The sequence below is a fragment of the Cinclus cinclus genome, chromosome 3 (genome assembly GCF_963662255.1).
Source record: "Cinclus cinclus chromosome 3, bCinCin1.1, whole genome shotgun sequence".
Taxonomy (NCBI): domain Eukaryota; kingdom Metazoa; phylum Chordata; class Aves; order Passeriformes; family Cinclidae; genus Cinclus; species Cinclus cinclus.
Window position 1 is genome coordinate 35,078,967 of NC_085048.1, and position 20,747 is coordinate 35,099,713.

The window sequence follows — 20,747 nt, forward strand, 5'->3', positions numbered from 1 at the left end:
CCGATGTATGCCCCAAGGAGATCTTATTTAGGGTTACCTACCTATGATACTGTTCCTGTATCTGTATCTACATGTATGTCTATAATTTGAAGATTTTAATTTGATGTAGCATGATGGTATGGTAAAATTTGGGGTGGATAATGTTGGGGGTTGGTTCTTTCCCTTTTTCCCTCTGTGGAATTTTCCCCATTGTCATGCTAAGATACCTGTTGACTGGGCCCTGGTGGCAAGGGGGAGGGGAGAGAAGAGGGAAACCCTGCAAGATTCAAACAGCCAGAAAAGGAAACGGAAGGCTCTGGCTCGGCCCATTTTTGCCCCGCAGAGTTCGACGAGAAGGACGATCGCCGCCTCTGTCCCATCTCTGCCATCCCAGCGCTGGGGACCATCCTCACTGCTGTCGGACCCTGCACTGCTGTTTTTTCTCGCCTTAACCTGCCATCATCCATCACTCTGCTGAGCACCAGGACCGACACCATGAGCAGAAAGCTCTCTCCATCTCTCTCTCCCCCCGGGACAGTGCTGCCATCACCCCCAGCCCTCCTGCAGCTCTGCGGGACCCGCCCGCCCCCAGCACCGGGAACTGCAGCTCAGGGAAAAGGTGCCTGCAGCCAAAAGGGATTGGGACTGAGTTACTGTTCTGTTTGTGGCTAATTTCATAGCTGTTGTTGTTATTGTCTTGTTAGATATACTAGTAAAGAACTGTTATTCCTATCCCCATATCTTTGCCTGAGAGCTCCCTTAATTTCAAAATCATAATAATCTGTAGGAAGGAAGGATCACATTTTTCAGTTCAAAAGGGAGGCTTCTGCTTTCCTTAGCAAACACCTGTCTTTCAAACCAGGACATCCTGTCACCATCAAGCAAGCACCAGCTCTTCTCTTTCACGAGTTCTATACACCACAGTGTAGCTTCTGTTTGGAGTCAAAGACAGGATGAATAACATGGCCTCATATTTGCTCTTTATTCTTTTCCTCCTTCTCTGGCCATTGCCACGCTTGACTCAGTTGCTGTCACGTTCCCACTGTTGTCAAGAAAAAAAAATAACTCCTTTGTTATTTACCACTGTTCATGTTCATTCCTTCTACTTAATTCTTTTCTGGGTCTCTTAGATATTAGCTTAGCAATTAGCTGCCTGTGAGTCATGGCTAAAGACAGGAGTCCCCCCTTGCACAAGGCCCCTGGAAGCTTAAGTGCAACTCCACTTCAGGGTAGCATAACTGAAAGTTAGCCGACTTTCCGCTTGACCTTGAGGAGAACAAAACAAACAACACACAAACTACCCTCTCCAAATGCTAATCTTTGGCATGAGTGAGAAACCCCACTCCCTTTCTCCTTCCTTCCTGGCCTGGGCTCAATTCAGATCACCCCAGGTCAAGGAAGAAACAATACAGCAAGCTAAAGCAAGGACAGACTATCAGTTGGGCTACTGTGGCTCACCCTTAAGTGAAAAAAATTGCAAACAGTACAGTATATGACAGAGTTATCCAGAGGAGAAGGTATTTTAGATCCTACAAATATATCAAGTTACTGAGAAAGAATAAATAGGTCTTCATGCCATTGTTTCTAGCATTTGCATGAGTGACCAGTACTGGCATTATAGGCGATTTGGTAGGGAGAGATACATGTAAACCAGATTTTCCTGTGACTACATTAAGCCTTAAATGGAAAAGCCAAAAGTTTTCTCTTCTCCTGCTTGTAACAGAATGGATTTCCTGTGCAACAAAAGTGAAGAAACTTTAAATGTTTCAGGCTTAAAAGTCGCAAATATGATATCTACTTGGATGCTTGTATGGAAAACTAGAAACATATCACTTTGGGTTCACTGCTATGACCCAAAATGTGGTAATTTTTGGACCAGATTCCCAGGCCTGTCTCCAAAATGTTGCATATTCAGTGCTATCACTGTGAATGTCTGCGCATGCAGACTAACATTTCTGCAGTCCTGGAGGAACGTCTTTTCTTCCCAGCTCTGATTTAGGGTTCATTTCACCATACATCTCAGCTTTCAAGTGTATGTAAGAAGTAGTTAGAGTGATTTCTCTTTTGTGAGCAAAAAACCCAAAAAAGACAACATCAAACCAATCCCACAGTCATCCAAGATAAGGTAGTGGGTATGGGATACTGAGTTACACCTGAGCCAGTGCAAGACTGAAAGCCACATTTAGGGGTCACATCCCAGTCAAAAGACAGCTATACCCAATTTAAGTTTGTGTAAAGTACCGATGCTCTTCCTTTTTCAGATTATGTGAAATTCCCATCTTAAGACAGTGCTGGCTGGCTATGAGAAATGATTCAGTTCAGTTCAGGCAGGGCTCACGCTTCTGCAACACATTTCCTCCTCAATTCCTCAGTGAGGGCTGGCAACGTGAAGAGTGTGAAGCCATCAACACGCATCAACCTGTGCAACCCAGAAGACTGCAAAAGATGTATCCATGCCAATTCAGCATCCATCAGATCTGTATTTTCCTTCTCACCAGAATCAATGACTTAAGCCCTTATCCAGTACTTCCTACACTGTGACAGACGAAGGAGTCTCCTCAGCTAATTTAGTAGATGCAGGGAAAGACAATGTCTATCACTGGGGCTTTGCACTGTTGTGAGAATACCACCAGTGTATGAGAGGGTGTTTGGCCCAGCATGCAAGGACAACAAAGCCCTCTAGAACCTCCAGATCTCAACTGCTTTGTTTGAAGAACCAAGCTGCACTTCCCACTTCAAATTATAAAAGCAGGACGATCTAGGTGTGAAAACTCAGTAGCATCCTTGAGGCTAACACACTCCCTACAGAGGATGAAAGGCAAAGTAAACAGTAAGCCGCAAGCTCAGCGGTGTCAGCCATGGCCTGTTCCACAGTGCTTCATGCTACACGGTGCTCTCAGGTGGGAGGAAGGACTGGATGTGACCCTTAGTACCACGGTCTAGTCGACGTCATGGTGTTCAGTCATAGGTTCGATTCGATGCATCTGAGAGGTCTTTTCCAACCTAATTGGTTCCATGATTCTGAAGTCGAGGGACAGGGGCAAAAAACTGACCCCGGTTCGGCCAGCCCCCACAACCGCCGAGGCCGCCGCCATTTGCTGTCGTTTTGCCGCCAAAACGCGTCGCCGCGCGGGCGGGGGAGGGCCCCGTCACGTGGCCGCGCGGGGGCGCGCCCCGGCGCGCGTGGCGTCGAGTCACGTGAGGCGAGGAGGCCCCGCCCCCTCCCCGGCCCCAGTCCTTTGAGCCGCGGGGGGACGGCGGGCGGTGCGCGCGCGCGCGCGCCGCGCGCTCCCGCGCGTCTCCATCTCCTCCGCACGTGACCCCCCATCCCTGGAACGTGGCATTGTGTAATCACGTGACCCGGGAGCGGAGCGGGGGGAGCCGAGGGAGGGAGGCAGGGAGGGAGGAAAGGGGGGCGGGGGGGCTGCGTACGCGACCGAGCGGGGTGCGAAGATGGCGGACGAGGAGGCCGAGCGGGAGAGCGGCGGCCCGGGCGGCGACCTCCTGGAGCTGCGGCGCCTGCGGGAGCGGCTGCTGGAGCTGGAGACGGGGCTGCGGGAGAGCCGCGAGCCGGCCGTGCAGGCGGCCACCGAGTACTGCAAGCAGCTCTGCCAGGTCAGGCCGCCTCTTCCCTTTTCCCTTCCCTTCCTCTGTGCCCTGCCCCCGCCCGCTCCCTCCCTCACCTCCCCGGCGGGGTGTGTGTCTGTGTGTGTGTGTCTGTGTGTGTGTGTCTGTGTGTGTGTGTCTGTGTGTGTGAGCTCGGACAGGCCGGAGCGCGGGGGCCGGGCGGGACCAGCGCCGCCCCCACCGCGGGGAACCCGCAGCCGGCGGCCCGGTGCGGCGGCCGGCCCGGGAGGGGGGAGCGGGGACTCGGTGCTCGGGACCGGGCCGGGCGATCGACGCCGCCGCCGCTTGTTGTGGGCTGAGGCGGAGTGGCCCCCGCGCCCGCTGCCGCTCCGGCCCGGCCCGTAATCCCCATCCCCCGCTTCGCCTCCCCCCGCCCCGGTTCTCGCGGTCTCCAGGCCCCTTTGTTGTGCTCTGCGGCTCGGCTTATCGAAGGGCCCTTTGTTCCTGGCGGTGGCGGACCGGGGGCCCCCCCGTCCGTCCGACACCCCTCCTCCCCTGGGGGCGAAGGGAGGGAGGCGGCAGTCGGAGAGGTGGGGGCTCCGCCGAGGGGCCGGGCAGGCGCTGCAAGTCCGTCCCGCATCCCAGGCGCGGGGCTCCTGCTCTATGCCCCCTTCCTCCCCCCGCTCCCTTCCCTATCTCGTACCCTGGAGGGATAGTGGAGTTTCTGCCCTCCTGGGAAGGTGAAGGTGGCGGTGGACTATACAAAGTCGCCGGTGGTGCTGGCAGGTCTGTGGTGCTGCTCCCCGTTTTCTCGCTCTGTCAAGGGAGCGCAATCCCACCTCCGGAGAGGGCTCCTGAGCCGGCACTGTTTGCAGCACCATTGTGTGTAATTATTCTGCCGTCGGGAAAAGGCCCGCTTCTCGGAGCTTGGCCTGGTCCTGTGGCAGGGTTGTTTGCAGGTGTTTCTTCTGAGTTGGTGACCCTGCTGGGTGTTCGTTCCTAAACAAACTTCGTGGTACTAGCTCCACAGACTGCTAAAAAGCAGACCATTTAGTCATGTTTGTGTCTATGCATAGCCTTGATTTCTCTTAGGTGTCCTTTCTTGGACAGCATCAGATGCATTCCAATGTATAAAACAAGTTCTCAAATACTTTAGGCCGCAGAAACCACTACTTCTATAGCTTTACTTTGTTTAATAGTCTGGCTGGTACAAGTTTGTTTACACATTACTGTCACCCATTCATGGACGGTCAGGCAAACTGTTAAAAGGTGGAATGTATAAGAGTGAATTCACGTGGTTAGTTTGAAATGCATTTTATTTATGATTTTATATTTGGTTTCTTAAAGGGTTGGTTCTTGGTGGCCATTGTAGCATGCTAATTTCACATCTGTCACTTCTGGATTAAATTGAGCTCTACTTTCTACTAAGCAGGAAGATTTGCTACTAAGTATTTTAAGCATAGTTTTATTTTACTTTGTATATGCAGGATTCATATGTCAGGTTTGTTTTTCTCTGGTCAAGGTTTATCTTACTGTGCCCGGTTAGAATGTCCATACCGATGCACAGAAGCATTGGTTTAAGCATTGGTTTATTGGTTTCTTTTGGTTCAGATCAGTGTGTTCTTTGTCTATTTTATCTTTGTGCCTACTTTCTTAACTTTCTACGCTGAGAGGTGGAAATCTGCCTTTCCTGGCTGCGGCTCAACTTGTGAATGAGCTGTTCATTGAACTGAAGTAGTGTTGGGTAGGTGGGAATGAAGACACCATCCTTGACATGTAGAGAGTAGATTACTGATGTCTAAAGTTGACGTCTAATTTATCTCTGAAATTGTGTTCTTAGTGAGTGGCTTCAAGAGTTGATTGATTGATTGATTTAAAGTTTAACAAGTATGAGTATTCTTCTTTCTGCTTTAATGACTGTTGCAAAAGTTTGTTGTAAGGCCCACGTTTACTAGGTTTCTTAGCCATGCACCTTTAGAAAGCAAGTCTCACTGAACAAATCAGTTGTGTGGAAACTGACTTAGAAATCATGCTGTTTTGAAATGTGTTACTGTTCCTCCCATACCAAGATTTGTAGTACGGCCATATCTGTTTTTGCAGGGTGAAGGCTGATGTGTAACACTGAGGGTTGAGACGTGCCATTCAATGTTGAAAGATCCTGCTTCTCAAATTTTGAAAGGAGGTCTAAACAGATGCTTAATGTATTAAAAAGTGTTGTTAGGCAAGTGTTTTTTGTACTGGTCCAGCAGGCGTTTTATTAAATCTGTTCACCTGTGCTTGTGGTGCTAGAATACTTACCCAGCCTCTTCTGCAATTTTAATCCTTTATTTGGGCTAACACAAAATAGTATTCATGATTCAGAGAATAGGCTTAGCTGCTTAGTTTGCACTGCATGACACAGATTGCCAAAAAATCATGTAATGTAAAAGCCATCTCAGAAATCTTTTTGAATAATAGTTTAAAGGTATCTTCCATGCTTTCTAGAATAAAGTCTCTGAAAATATATGCATGAAAGAAGGATTTGGTCAACTATATGAAACTGAGAGTTGTTATTTATTATATATATAAGTTGAATATCACTTATATCTTAGGTCTAGATGCTCAGTAATGAAGAAATATTTTAGTATTTCTCTCAGTATGATTTCACCTGCTTTTTTTTTCTTCATGCTTAGTATATAGGCATGTAATAACTGCACAAATCTTGGAAAGTCTGGTGTCCTTGATTTGTTTTGCCAGGTAGTCAGTCAGAAGCCCAGCAACCTCCTAGTTGTTGCCATAAATTAACTTGTATTTTTTTAATGAAGTGGGTAACAGTGTTCAAAAATGAGCTTATTTTCAAACTGATGGAAGCTAAAGAATGCTCAATAAAGCATGGAAAGATCCTTAGGTTCAAAGGCAAATACAAGATTTAAGTATTCTGTGCTTATTAAATGAAGTGGGAGTTGTACAGCCAAGTCCTTTATCTGGTTTTGAAAAACCTCAGTTTGAAATATTTTATTGTTTACAACCCAACAGTGTAGAACAACTGTTAAAAACACAGAAAAACAAGACCCTTGTTCCTTGACAGAAAAATGTTATAGACCTGTGTTCTTCTCTTGTAAGAATAAAGATTACTTGGGTGTATTTTATATGTGGCATTTCATTAAATAAGTTTGTGTGTTACTGCGGATTGCTCTGTGAAATGGTGCAATTATTCTTAAATTTTAAGGGGATTATAGACTGGACCTTAATCCTGTACCCGATCTGTGTGATTGTAGTTCTGTTCTCCATTGTCAGCATGCAGTAGAGAGTATTATTTTTATTGTTATCAGGTGGAATTCACATCCATATGGGTATATGTAAAATGATTTTTAAATTGTGATTTGTGCTCTTCGGTTGCAATTTGATAATGAGCAAATCCTTGACAAACAGTTGTTTTCACAGACTATATGAGTGCAGACTGTGGCAGACAAAACAAGTATCTTCAGCTGTAGTGACTACAAATTGCAAGTGTAAATTTTGCAAGAATTCAGAATGGTCTGAAGAAGATTGTTCTTGTCACCATGTGGTGGCTGATTAGATTATTTTCAGACTTGGCTTTTAAAGGTGACCAATGTTTATATTCAGTTGGTGAAGACCAAAATGTATGTTTGGGTTTTTGTGCTTGAAGGCTAGGTGACTGTGCTGCTGGTGGGTATATCAGAGCTCCTTATTATGGGCTGTGTTCCCTTGCAATTCTCATTACGTTGTATGCTTTTTTTTTTTTATTTTGTATAAATAAAAAATTACAGATTGCAGGCTGGTAACAAATTTTTTGTTGTCACTAGGTGGTTGTGAAATCTTTGTAGTGCTTCTCCCTCTTCTGACTGGTTTTCTGTAGCTGATGTGTCTTGAGTCTTCCCTCCTTTGTTATTTTGACACTTCAACTCTTTCCTGAATCTGCTTCTAGAGGTTTTGTTTCTCTCCTACTGTACTTTGTGGTACAAATTCTCCAAAACTCTTAAGGTGGTTAGGTTTGTTCTACTAATGTACAAGTTGTCAGCATAAAGTGGCCTATATTACAAGCATAAGATACTATTTGGATGGTTGTGTGGCTTTCCTCAATAACTTTGTCTGCATTTTTGGTTCACTTCTTGGTTGCTATGTCTGTCTGTTATGAGAAGGATCGTGTGTTAGTGTGTTAAGCGTGCTTAGCTGTTAGTAGACACATTAATATCCTTCCAGTGTTGGCAATTTACTGAGTAGTAACCTTGAATCTTCTTAACACTATTAGTGGAAAAGGTGTAATGATGATAGAAAAATTGGGTAATGACATTTATTGGGCATTTCAAAAGATACCCCAAAACTTCTTTTAAAGAAAATTGTTTTTAACTGCTCTGGCTGCACAGTTTGTTCCTACTGGTTTAAGCTGGTTTTTATTGTGTTTGAGGTTCTGGTGAAGTATTAGGACCTTAAGGTCCTACTCTGGTTTTTTTTGAGTGTGCTGGCATGCTAGAGTAGATTTTGGTAATATTTGGGGTTATATATTCTCATATGTCCTTCCTAAAAGCAGAACTTTGTCTCTATATAAAAACATTATTATGTATTTGTAATCGCTGTATAGTACAAGTTTTCACTAATTATTTGTTTCTATTGGAGGTTAATCTTATGTTTTTTCTTATAAATTCTCCTGTTAATCTTACTATAATTGGCATTCAGTTTTTATACCTCACAGACTTGACAATTTTGTGGTGCTTGTCACCCTCTTCAACTTTTATTGTCTTCCTCACTTTTAGTTTCTGTATTCTCAACTTCAGACCCAAGGAGACAGAAATCATCTTCAGTTCTATCCATAAAATTTGAAATAAAGCCTTTCTTAAACATTTTATTGTCATGTTCTGGATTTATCCAGACCCAGAGTCTGTCTTAATCTAATGACAAGGAAGTATTTCAGTAGGCTTCTGTATTTTTTCCTGGAGGAGTTAGTGTATGATCCATTGCCAAGAGTAATTCTGTGTATAAAGACCTCTACAGCCTTTGAAGGATGGTTTTTGCTGTTTTACTGAACACCTGCAGTTGTGGTGTGACCATAAGATTAGCATTCACTGATGGTGAGAAACACCACCAGCAAAACGTCAGGTGCCTTTTTAATATAAGTATGTAAAAATTTCTTCTTAATATCACACCTGATTTCTTACTTCAGACAACTTTCATCAAACACTTCACTGAGTGGATAGATAGATGTCCACCTTAGATTTTGTTTGGCTCAACAGCTAACAGTGATGTTTACATATACAGGCACCAGCTGGTGAAATGTAATTGTTGGTAAGTGGATATTTTTTTTTAGCTTTCAGTTCAATTATGTCCTGTCTAGTCAAGTCTGTTTCTCTTCTTTCAGGTATGCATGGGTTCCATAGCTTCCACTTCTTTAAGTCAAAAGTGTTTTTTGTTGAGTCCAGTGAGCGATTTTTACACTGAGGTAGCACTTAAAAGTTCTTGTTATGATGTGTCTGTCTTTACACTTTTGCCTCTATCATTCTGTGTTGCTTCTGGTCTCACAGTTAATGTAGGTAGCTACATTGCCATGAATGCAAGATTCCTGTCATAACTTCTAATAATTTTAATTTTACTTTCGTACCTGTGATGTCCAGATGTTCTGCTATTCAGGGAGAGATGTACAGCTGCCAGAAGTCACAAGGAATCTGCTAAAATATAGTACACCACACGGATTCCCAAGTGCATGAAGAGAAACACCTGTCACCACTGTGTCGAGTCATGCAGACTTTCAGCTGCCTCAGGCATTTTTGTGCTACTTCATCACTGAGACCTACAGTGTCTCAGTCACATTATCTCTTTGGCTGGGGAGGTGGATAGAAGCCAAACCCCCTGATTATTATTATTTTTTTTTAAGCACAATTACATGGAGTAAGGGAAATTGTCTTGCCTTCAAATAGAACAGTATGTACCTATCTGGTTAAAATGTGTGTAAAAAAATATTAAGAAGAAAGCACCCTCACTGTTTAGGGTAAATCTAATCAATGAGCATAAATGTTCTAATCTTTGTCCTCAATAATGGCATCAAGCCCCAGCATGGTACTAGATTGGAGCTGGTGTTTGTTAAAACTTCTGAGATCTGTTCTATGAGGTTTTATTAGTAAATTTTCCTGTATTGAAGTAAGCCAGGTAGATCAGGATTCTGAAGCAGAATTGATTATTGGTAAGCCATAGCTACAAATGCTTGTTTAATCTGTTCTCAAAACTATCCATTAAAAAGATTTAAAAAACTCCCTTCATAATGTGTTTGAATTCAGTGTTGCCTTCAGTAATTTCTTCTTCCTGCCCTTGCGGTATAACTTAACATGTTGTTGCATCTTTAGATTGTTGTGATTTATTGTATCCCATGTAGATAATAATGAACACTAGCATATTCTCTTTCTGTTGGAAGCACCTCTTATATTTTCAATGCTATTTTCAGTTCTTTTCTACTTTTTAGTTTTGAGAACAGTTTTTGTAGTTCTTGATTTTAGATTTTTCCTATTTCCTCTTTTCGTTCTTGTTTTGTTGCTATATCCTTGGAATGTATGAGATGTTTGAAGTTCTTACTTGCAGGGAGGGCAGCAATCTAACAAGAATTTGTTAAGAAGGCAACAGTCTATCTAAGACTTAGGATTTAAGTTAAAACATTTCTCCTTCCAAGTACAAATATTCAAGAGAAAGGTGATAGTTCTCTGAACTGTAACAAATGAAGATAGTTAAGAAGATAACAAAATGTAGATGGGAGATAAAAATCATTACAATTTCAGCATGTTGACAAAAGCTGATCTTTCCCTGTAAGGTCAAGGAATAGATACATAGTTTCATAGTTACCCTGATGCAGGTGTTTTGCTGAGTTAAGTTACTCGATGCTTTTACTGAAGTTACTGAGAAAACCCCTTCTGTCAGTGAACCACCATTTCTCGAAGAAACACTTTTGTGATACATGGATACAGTTCTGCATAATAGCCTTGATTCTTGTTGCCCATTCAAAGACTGACAGGCATTCTGCTTTGCACAGTTCTTCATCCCTTTGAAAGAAACATCTGAAGACCTCTCTGTAGATTCCAGTTTACTTGTGATAGTTGGCTGTAAGCAGCAGCTGCACATCTATGCTGGTATAACTTTCTGTACTGACACACACATTCGTGCCTTTACCTTTTCCCAGAAATCCAAACTTTATTCCCTGCTTTTGAACAATATATATCAATAAAGTCCAAGTTACTCTCTAAAACTGCAATTATTGAGGATTCACTGTTTTAAGAACATGGAATATTGACTATGGAAAGCATTGTGCAAGGCTGTATGAGGAGTGTATGTATGTTAATATTAACATCCAGTAAGGCATATCATTCTATCAAAATAACCATGTTGTATGTCTCAAATGTTCAGTCCATTAAAAGTTATTATTTTGATAGAGAATGAATCCTTCATAAACCACAGGTCTAGAGGGAAGGAAGCAAAAAAACAAGTGCTCTTCTGGGGGATCTTTCCTTTCATTATAAGCAAGAATTAGGGAGTTTCATATAGCCTTTTCCATTTACCCTGCCATTTAAATGTCATAATTTTCTTGTACTTTAGGCTTATTGCAGATGTACTATACGTTGTACTTGTTTCTATCTAAGACTTCTTCAAGTTGTGGATCAAACTACAACAGTTATGAGACATCAGCATACTGTTTCCTTCTATGTGATGCATTACCTAAAGTGACATACAAGGCAAAAAAACTATATAAATAGTTTTTAAATAGTAAATATTTAAATAAACATATTTAGGGAACATATCTTCAAGAATTAGTGTTCCAGGCATTGATTTATACCTATAAAAATGCTTAATTGGTATTTTTAATGCCTCCATGCATATCCTTGTGCAATTACAATACAGTGTGTTTATTTAGTAGTTTTCATGAGGGAAACTAGCATGAAGTTCTCAGGCCATCAGCTTCTTTACAATGGTGATGTACAATAATTTGCAAATTTTAATTTCAGTAACAGCTAAACAATATGGCTTGAAACTGTCTTTTGAGATTGCATTTCCCATTTTATTAGGTCTGTGCTTTTGCATTGGTTAACAGCTTAATGTGTCATGTTTTAGGAAGTATGCAAGTTTTTTTTTAGGTGTGAAATATTTTTTTCTGTTATCTTTCTAAATATGCATTAAAGATAACTCCATGGTATTGTTTCTCAGGTCTTTCATCTCTAAGGATGGAGTACACTACTTTCATTTGTGAAGAGTTAATCTAATAACACCTAATACTTGACAGAACAAAGACTTTCATAAAGAGGATGTATGTAATGTCAAAAAGGCAGTGGAGCTTTACAAAATTATTCTCTGAAAATAGACCTGATCCAGTAGGAAATTGGACTGAACTTGCAAAAATGTGTGCTGTTTTTGGTAAAAATAATTTGATCAGATGTCTTTACTATCTTCTCTTCTGTAGCTGTTGTAGAGTCTTGTGGTATACAGTATTTCTAGCTTTACAATTTTCTGTATGAAGGTAAAGTAAATAAAAGATTCATCAGAAAAATAGGAAAATCCTGTGCTAACTAATGCAGCTCTCACTTAATTGTTAGTCATTCTGAACTAGTCATGCAGTTCTTTGTTCTTATGGGAGCTCACATAACATGGACAACTACTAAAGCTCCATCCATCTTCAAACACTGACTCCTGGTGTTCATTCTCTCCTAACTGCTGGACAGGTGCATTTGTTGCTTTGAGAGCCTTAACTCCCTGAAATAAAATTCTTTAGGATTAAGAACAGTCTTTATTTGCAATTCTCTGTTATCTTTCGGGATGAATAGAGCAGTTTTCATTTGAGCTGATGTAGCATTCTCAGAGTCCTTTATATCAAAAAAACCCCAGAATTTGGAAGGATTCCTCTTCTGTTTTTTAGAATAATGGTAAGAATGGATTCTGTCAAATAGGCAAATCCAGTTCAGTATTTGTGTATCTAACAGACCAAATATTGCTTTGGTGAATTGATTAAGTACATTCAGTGACCAGGCATTAAATCAAATAATGAGTAAGGAGTTGCTCAGTCTTGTGAGTCATAGAATGTTAAGGAGTTGGAATGAAATTTAAGATCATCTAGTCCTAATCCCCTTTGCCATGGGCAGGGACACCTCCTACTAGACCAGGCTGCTCAAGGCCTTATTCAATGTGGCTTTGAACACTGCCAGGTTTGGGGCATCCACAGCCTTCCTGGGCAGCCTGATCCAGTGTCTCATTACCCTCACAGTAAAGAATTTCTTCCTAATATTTAACCTAAACTTCCCTGAATTCAATTCGTACTCATTACTCCTTGTGTTGTCACTGCAGTTCCTGATGATGAGTCTCTCTCTGGCTTCCTTGTAGGCCCCTTCAGATACTGGAAGGTTGCTATGGGATTTCCACACAACCTTCTCTTCTCCAGGCTGAGCAGCCCCAACTTTCTCAGCCTGTGTTCATAAGGAATGTGCTCCAGTCCTCTTGTCAACTTCATGGCCCTGCTCTGAACTTGCTCTAATAATTCCATTTCCTAATTATGCTGGGAACCCAGAACTGGATGCAGTACTGTGGATGGGGTCCCACAAGAGCAGAATAAAAGGGGGGAAGAATCACCTCCTTTGACCTGCTGGCCATGCTCCTTTTGATGCAGCCCAGGATTCCATCTGGCTTTCTGGCTGTGAGCACACACTGCTAGCTCATTCTGTCTTTCTTCAATCATCACCTCCAAGTCTTTCTCTGCAGGGCTGCTCCCAGACATATTTCTGGCCAGCCTGTCAGGGTGTCTGGGGTTGCCCCAGCCCAGGTGTAGAACCTTACACCTCTTTGTTGAGCTCCAAGAGGTTTGCACAGCCCACATCTCCATCCTGTCAGGGTCCCTCTGGGTGGCATCCCTTCCCTCCAGCATGTTGACTGCACCACACAGCTTGGTGTCATCAGAGGATTTGCTGAGGGTGCACTTGGTCCCGCTCTCCATGTCACCATGTCAAAGGTATTAACTCAGCCCCAGTACACACCCCTGAGGGGCGCCACGTGTCTCCATGTGGACAGTGAGTCGTTGGCCACAACTCTTTGCATGTGGCCATCCAGCCAGTTCTTTATCCATAGTGTGGTCTGTCCATCAAATCCGTGCCTCTCCGAATTGGAAACAAGCATGTCAGTGCAGCAGAGCATCAAACACTACTTAAGTCCAGGTTGCTCTGCCCTATCCACCACCTCTGTCACAAAGTGCTTGTTTCAGGGGCCTGTTTTATAATATGCTGTTTTATAACACAATGAACGCAAGGATGGGTACAAGAAGAGATTAAATGTTCAGAATCACAAAAGATACGATCTGTATTTTTTTTTTGAAATCACTGGAGGGTTGCTCTTATGAAGAGAATTGCAGGGATAACAAGTAACTTCTGTTTATGAATTCCTAATAGTCAAGATGATGAAAATTCATTATCCCCATTCTACAGACTGGGAATGTGCATAATGCTTTCCTTGAAACTTGTGTAGCAACTGAACCCTGCTTTTGGATAGCCAGCCAGACTTGGTCACTGTGTCAGTGTAATGGCAGGAACTCAAGAGTTCTGCTCAGGTTTGCCAACAGATTCAGGAGGAAGTATGGCCTTGGGTCCTCTCCTTTCCCACATGTAGACACAGCAGCAGTACTCTGACACTGATAAAAGGACGCTGGTGGTTATTAGAGACAGTGTGGTGGATATTGTGTTGTTCTTTCACCAGAAATACTGATCAGATGGAATGCATCCTTTGGGATGCCAATTTGACTGTGCTGAGTGGGCAAGTTTAAAATAGCAGTTGAATAATCTTTCTACTGAGGATGAAGCTTCTCAATTAAGTTATCATCAGAATTAAAAGGGTTGAAGTAGCAGTGGTAGAAGTTGCATTCATCTGATAAAGACAGCTAATACAAAATTGTAGTGCAGTGGAACTATAGAAATGTCATAACATTTCATTTCACTTGATGAGAGAGCAGGTTTAAGTCACCTATGCTGCAGGAAATGTACATATTTCCAGACTAGATACAGTTATTTCTGGCTGTCTTCCTGTTTTTAATCTGTCCATATGCCAGTCTGATAATTAAAAGAATAGGTAAATTAGATTTCCTGGCAGTGGATGAAAGTTTACTGTAATGAACATCCCGCCACATTCATGAAATGCTTGTTTAATAGCCAACTGCTGAATGGTCTTTATAAATAAACAGACTGAAATATGAATGTTGGGATGACAACATTGAATTGAGACATGAGTGAATATCTGAATAGAGAGAAACGTAGCCTAGGACTATAGCAAGTTCACTTATGTTAGGATGCAAGACAGAAATTAGATGCTAATGACCAGGTCAGAAAGAGCCTGTTAAATGCAAAATGTTGAAAGATTCAAGGCAAGCCTAGGGAATGGTAATGTCTGTTACTGAATGTGACAAAGCATGAGGGTTAATTAAATTATTTACTGGTATTTAAAATAACTTACTTGTTCTAAGATAGTTTATGGATGTAACCAGAGGCTCTCCATTAATTTTCTAGGTTTTTCTAGGTCCTTTTCTAAAACTAGCTGGGGTTTGAATTCTAAGCAAAATAGTCCCTAAAAAATAATGGGACAAATAGCACCAAGGTAATTTCACTTTTGTTTTGCCTCTTTCAGTTTAATAATTAGCAAACTGAGCTCATTCTGTATGTGTTCAACATGCCCAGATGAAAAATATGCAAATTGCTTGTGCCTTTTAGCTTATATTTGGGGAGAGAAACAACTCTGTCAATTAAGTAAGAAAAGGTTCTGTGTTTAGTAGTTAACTTTCAGTTGTCTCCCCTTCCTGTGGGCTATTTTTCAAGCTTTCTGGGTTATGGTATATGACGTAATGACTGTGAGAGTTGTAGCAGAGCCCACAAGATACTCTTCTATTTCTGCTTCTGTATCTGCTGAGGTGTTTTTTTTTTTCAAACCTTCCTCCAACATAGACTTTGCCTTAAAAATATAAATACATTTTCCAACAGCATGGTTATGTTTCTTGGTTTTGTATCTGCAAATTGAGAGTAGTATTACTTCCCTGATACTCAGTTATATGCAGGAGAGAACAAATCTCAGATTTTTTTACATTATCTGCCTAGTGAAGTATAAATAGTAGGATTAGAGGCATGGTTAACTTTGTGTGTTTGTGTGCCAAAGAGTTGGGGTGCTAATGCTGCTAAAAATTGAATTATAACAATAGTTTTAAAAAGTCCTCAAGAAGTTGATGAAGAAACTTACACTTAAGATTTTGACATGGAGTCTTCCCACAATTAGTCTTAACTCTGCTAGAGTCTGTACAACAAGTTATAAGTCACCCAAGGCCATTAATGCCTTAGGTGGTGTAAATATGTGTAGGGAGAGGAGAGGGGAGTTCAAGTACTCAGTGCACTCTAGCATTTTCAGAATCTTTGAAATGTTTAGTAATTACATATTAATGGTAACTAGAGCTGCAATGAGTTCTTTTAAAAAAAATAACCACAAAAGAAACCTAAGTAGGCATGATTATTTGAGGATAATCTCTTTAGGCAAGAGTTAAAAAGTAGCTAATGTTAGTTCTTACTAACTTTCTGTCTTTGTTCAACTTTCATATTTTTCTAATTTTGGTGGAATGGTACTCAACTTTTGCATAATAAACCACAAAATATGTAGTTACATTATAAGCTACTGAATATATGTATGAATGTGTAGTGGTTGAACAGACTGAGAAAATGAATCATTCATTGCAGGGTAGTTGGTTACGTTTACTGGATTTCAAAAGTATTCTAATTCTTTCTAATGAATCAAAATTAGTCAGCAAGTAGTATCCGTTCTTTAACAACTACCTGTTGTCTCTCTGTGTTCTGAACTTATCTGTTGTCTCTAAAAAGTCCCCAGAGAGGATAGCTTTCCTTAAGTATGAACAGAGGAATGAGTTATTGCTTGTCTTGATTTTTTTGTTGTTTCTGTGAAGCTCCTTTTCCTTTTCTGGTGGAGCTTGAGCATAAAACCTAGATACGTATGGTTAATTTTTCCAGTTTTGCCACAAAAAAAAAGGTGCAGTTATAGATCAGTTATTTCTTTGTGTTCTGGTTTGATAGGCAAGATTTTAGATTTACTTGGTTAGTCTGAGAATTAAAAAAATTAAGAGGATAATAGGGGGAGAATGTTTATTTTAGAAAAGGCTTGTAGATGGATAGAGTTTTGCAACACTTTTACAGATTACCTTTAAAACTGTTCAGGGAAGTAGTACTTGGAGGTATTTGAGCTCATATTTTCTTTGTTTAGATAACACCAAAATATCAGTTCTTATTAAGTGATGGGTATCTATATCATGGAGTGCATACATATGCATCTGGATATCAGGTATCTGAAGGTACCGGTAATAAAAAACAGTTTTAGGTGGTAATTCAAATACTTGGGTGAGCAGAACTTGGTTGGCTTTTTTTTTGTCTGTGGAAGGAGAATCACTGTTACACAGATGAGTATGAAAGCATACAGGCTCATACAGTCTGACTTAGTGTACTGAAATTCTCTCTTTAGTAGGTGAATGAGGCAGTGATTGAAAGACCTGTTTTAGAAGATACATGTGAACCAAAAGGGTGGGTTCCTATATGTTAATACTCTGGATCAGACACAGAGTTTGCTTTGAGAGTGATCTGATCATCCCCTGTTACCACACTTCTTTTTACATAGTAGAAGAGCTTTGTAGTGTGGAAATTTTAATGTCTTTTGCATTAAACTAAACCAGAAGCTGTGCTCCAGAAGCAGTTGCAGACAGCCTGCTTCAGCTGCTAATGGGTGTCCAGTTAATGGAATCAGCTGTATGCCAGTGTGAAATATGACCACTTGTGATGGGTTCACTGGAGACTTGGGTTCTCAGAACCCTCTTTTCTGCTGTATTATCCACTCCTTGTGCATTACACTGGAATGGTATAGTCATTGTGAGCTTTTTGTAGACCAGAACCTAATTGGCAAACTCAGTTTGTGGTTTTGAACTTCATCTCTGAATGAGTCTGTCTTGACTTACTGATTCAGGACTTGCTAATCTTGACATGACTTTTCCTTGCTTTCGGCTGCAGGGTAGATGTGATGTTAGGATGGCTTTGCAAAGTGTGAAAGCAGCTGGAGTTTTCTGTTTGAAGGGAAATGAAAAAAACAGCAAAGTTTGGAACTGCAGCCTGTCAGTAGAGGAGTTGTAATGGGAAAAAAAATGGATAGCTTGCACCATGCCTGCAGAAATTGAGAGTGAAAACAATTGCTTAAATACAATCTTGTAGTAAGTGATGGAATTAAGACTTTGGCTTCTGTCCTGTCTTCTGGGCACAAGTCAATATCTCCATTAGAATTAAAGCATCATCATCTGATTCTTCAGCCAAAGGAGTCTTGGCTTTCTAGAGTTATACTTTGCTTAACAACTTTATTGTGAAACAACTCAGAAGACACATTCAAGTAAAAATAGCATATCAACAACTTAAAATCTTGATAGGTTTTAAAAATGAAAATTGAGTACAAATTGAGATTAATGTTCTTTGATCATAACCATAATTTAAATAGTACTTGTCTTGTAGAAAATACAATTGCATTAGATTGTCGTCCATAGTTTTGTATATGCAGTCTGAGACTGTGTACCTGCTGGAGTTCTGCTGTTTGATTCTGCATTGTTTTGTGTTACAGTAACAGACGGGCAAGAGCTAATATTCTTGAAGCACTTCTGTTGCTACAAAATCAAGGTAACAGTGCTAAGCCTTGGTAAACAAACACTGAATCAGTTAAGTAGTGCCAGGTTTAATTAGCATCATTTAACTGCATTGGAAATTATTTAGAAGTACAGTGCTGTGTTGTTTTGATGTAAAATGACCTGTCTGTTTACAGTTCTAAATAAAGAAAAACTGGTTTCATTGATTTTATTATGGAAAATCTGTGATAGCAGCAGTATTTCAGGTGGATGCTGTTCTGTCTGATGCTTGTGGACAGGTTTGAAGTATCTGTGTTTTTCTGTGTAAGTGTTGTTCTAACCTAAAAGTCTGTAAAATTGCCTGTAGGGTATCCCCAGCTGAAAACCAAAATGGAAACAGGTCATTTATGTTTGAGCTTTTCTGTTGGAGACAAAGGTGAAAGGAAAATAAAGATTGATTATGATCGTGGTGATGTGGAGAATGTCTTGATCAGAAGGTTGTCATACCACAGCAAAAGCAAAAGATACTTATATTTTTTCTTCCCTCCTTTTCTCCTGTACTTTTTTAAAAGGCAGGAGATGGGGTTTATACTATGTAACCATTTAATTTACCCTGAAATGCTTTAAAAATCATCTGCTATAGTATTTGTTTCTAATGACTCATGGCAAAGTCTCATGGTCAGTCTGCGGTAGACTTGGTTTAAATGAGACATAGAAGTAAGATTTTCTTGACATGCAGAACTAGTTCAAGAACTGTTCAAATTTTTGCTTGAATACTCTGTTCATTTGCCATCTTAGTTGGGTAGTTTGTCTTTGTATGAAGTGAATGTAAATGCTGGTTGCATCCCAGCGATTCCTTAGCTGCCTCCACTTTCCTCGAAGTGGGAATGTTTCATGGGAACCTTAATCACACAGTTTAAAAAAAAAAGTTGCAGCAGTTGGCTTTTTATGTGATAAAGGGCTTGTTCTCCATCTTCTGGTAAAGCACTGAACAACAAGGAGGAGAGAAAGGCAAGGAGAGAAATCACAAAAATAAAATGCGGTTTTCATCTCTAGAAGCTTTAGGTCATCAAGGCTGAGAATAATTGTAGTTTAGGACTGTAAGGATTTTTTTGTGCGTGTGTCCCTTTATGATGTAACTTTGCTGTGGGACTCCACAGAGACATCACCTGATACTAATGTATTGCTATGAAATCTTTTTGACTCCAGATATGTCTGAATTTGGATTTTAAATTTATTTTTAGTATCTCAAATACTTCATTAAAAAGAACAAATGTTACAAAGCTCTTTCTGAACCAGTCAGTTCATTTTCCTTACCGGAGGGAGGCATCACAAGCAATGTTGCTGTGTTCACTTAAGTTCTGATAGTCTGGAAATGCTTCTTGAAACAACTCCTTTTTAGAAGCTGTGAGGATGGTTGCCCAGTGCTTGGTCTTGTGCTCATTGGTCATGCCTACTGTCATCCTAGTCTTCTTCTAATTGATATCTTTTACACTGAATTCTTGGGGTGCAGATGATTTTACTATTGCAAACTAGGACTGATGCTCCACTTGGAAGGGAGAGATCCTTTCACTTACTTAGAGATTTTTTTCTATTTTACCAGTTTGGTTCTGTGGCTTTTCATGTGATTCAGTAATGATACTAGCACAGGGCTGGAATTGCACAAAAGACTCAAGGCCAGAAGCCCAGCTTAGTTTGTAAACTATCATAAATTGACCTTAAAAGTAGACTAGTATCAGCTTTCCAGGAATTTGAACCATGCTGTCTTCATCGTATGCTCAGTTCTTTATTGAGTGCAGAAGTCAGTGAGACTATGCTTAAGGCTCACAATTTTACTCTGAAAAATACAGCTTTCAAAAATGAACTTGTCTTGAATGAGATGGATGTTTAGCCTCAGCCCAAGAATCAGTGTAATAGGTAACCAAAACCTTTTATTCTGCTATTGTTAAGTCAGAAGATAGCATCAACATCATGACTATACCTAGATACTTAAGGATCCACATCAAGTCAGCATGTTCCTTGTGTTTCATCTCTTAGGATTCAGGGACTTTGTTAGGGACTCAGCTGTCCTGCAATTTCTAGCATTTTCTTCAGTGCCCATGCTCTATTGCCATTCAAGGGCTTGTCACCTCTGCATGTAATTTGAGAAGTTTTTTCCCTGGCTATCCTAAAAAGACTAGATAGCATTTCATTCTGTTGTCTTTATTCCTGGAAAACAGCATTTTAGTCGCCATTCAGCATTTTTTTACTCCTTTTTTAAAGATGTTTTATTTGTCACTATATTGTTCTGTTCTGAGGAATTTATGCATGTACAATAAATTTATTTATAACAGCTTTATTTTTACATTTAGAATATAATTCACAGATTCAAAAAAAACCCCTTCTTGTTCATTTATATTTCATGTAAGTATTTCAGCAGTGAATTTATTGGTATTAAAAAGCACCAGTATATTCATTTTTAAAAGAAATTTGTTCATCTTGGATATCTCAAAGCAACTGCATAGATATATATATTTATTAAATGTTTGTAGAAGTTTCTGTATCTGCCCAAATTGTA

At 40.6% G+C, this 20,747-nt stretch overlaps 1 protein-coding gene across 1 annotated transcript in view; it reads left to right on the forward strand.

Annotated features, from left to right (window-relative positions):
• The first annotated feature begins 3,432 nt into the window (after positions 1-3,432).
• The window catches only part of ZNF292 (zinc finger protein 292), a 45,598-nt gene continuing 28,283 nt past the window's right edge, over positions 3,433-20,747 (forward strand). Inside the window, exon 1 of the mRNA XM_062489863.1 lies at positions 3,433-3,594. Coding sequence (XP_062345847.1) covers positions 3,433-3,594 — 162 coding nt within the window. The remainder of the gene's footprint in view (positions 3,595-20,747) is intronic.